The 1107-nt window shown below is 38.4% G+C and overlaps 1 protein-coding gene across 1 annotated transcript in view; it reads right to left on the reverse strand.

Moving 5' to 3' along the window:
• The window catches only part of LOC106873492 (inositol 1,4,5-trisphosphate receptor type 3), a 228934-nt gene that overhangs the window by 110036 nt on the left and 117791 nt on the right, over nucleotides 1–1107 (reverse strand). Inside the window, 1 exon segment of the mRNA XM_052974976.1 lies at nucleotides 647–769. Within this exon segment, the coding sequence (XP_052830936.1) occupies nucleotides 647–769 (123 nt within the window).

Here is a 1107-nt window from a genome sequence, read left to right on the forward strand (position 1 = left end):
GAGAGAGAGAGAGAGAGAGAGAGAGAGAGAGAGAGAGAGAGAGAGAGAGAGAGAGAGAGAGAGAGAGTGAGTGAGAGTGAGTGAGAGAGCGAGTGAGAGAGAGAGATCTATTATTAAACCGTTTACAGCGTTTGTTTCAGTATCATAACCAACAGAAACAACAATAAATTCATATATTATTTACATTATTTACATTTGACGGATATTTGCCCTCATCTTGTCTGTTATTAACACAACGTTTCAGCTGATATACCCTTCAGCCTTCTTCAGGTGTCTTGGGGGGAAATTTCGAACCTGGGTTCTCATTCATAAGGTATTTTTCAATGTTGTTGTTGTTGTTATTATTATTATTATTATTATTATTATTATTATTATTATATGCCCATGGGCATATGGTGTAGTGGTTAAGAGCGCGGGCTACTAACCCCCAATTTCCGAGTTCGATTCCAGGCAGTAACCTGAATAATAATAATAATAATAATAATAACAACATCGAAAAATACCTTAGGAATGAGAACCCAGGTTCAAATCAGCTGAAATATTGTTTTAACAACAAACAAGATGAGGACAAATATCTATCAAATGTAAATAATGTAAATAGTTCCTCATCTCTTAAATACAGAACTGAATAAATTCATAGCCTTACCGGATTCTCCCTCAACAGATTGATGAACAGTTCAATGTTTGAATGCCCGATTCGATCCACAATCTTTCGTTTGTCTCTGATGAGTTCCACAATCATCTGGGCAACATTCAGACCGATACCACCCTGGAAGAAGTAGAAGAAAAAAAGAAACATTACAAAAGCAGTAGTAACAACAACAACAACAGCAACCACTAAAACAGTATGGCTCGCACTCTACGTTAATCTCTTGTCCTTGTAATCCGTAATCTCAAAAGCATTTTGAGGGTCAGAAGCTTTTGCTGAACGATAACGTTATTCTAAAATGTCTGAGGGCGGCGAGGAGCCGACAGAATCGTTAGGACGCTGGGCGAAATGCTTAGCGGTATTTCGTCTGTCGCTACGTTCTGAGTTCAAATTCCACCGAGGTCGACTTTGCTTTTTATCCTTTCGGGGTCGATAAATTACGTACCAGCGAAACATTG

Source organism: Octopus bimaculoides, chromosome 20 (genome assembly GCF_001194135.2).
Source record: "Octopus bimaculoides isolate UCB-OBI-ISO-001 chromosome 20, ASM119413v2, whole genome shotgun sequence".
NCBI lineage: Eukaryota > Metazoa > Mollusca > Cephalopoda > Octopoda > Octopodidae > Octopus > Octopus bimaculoides.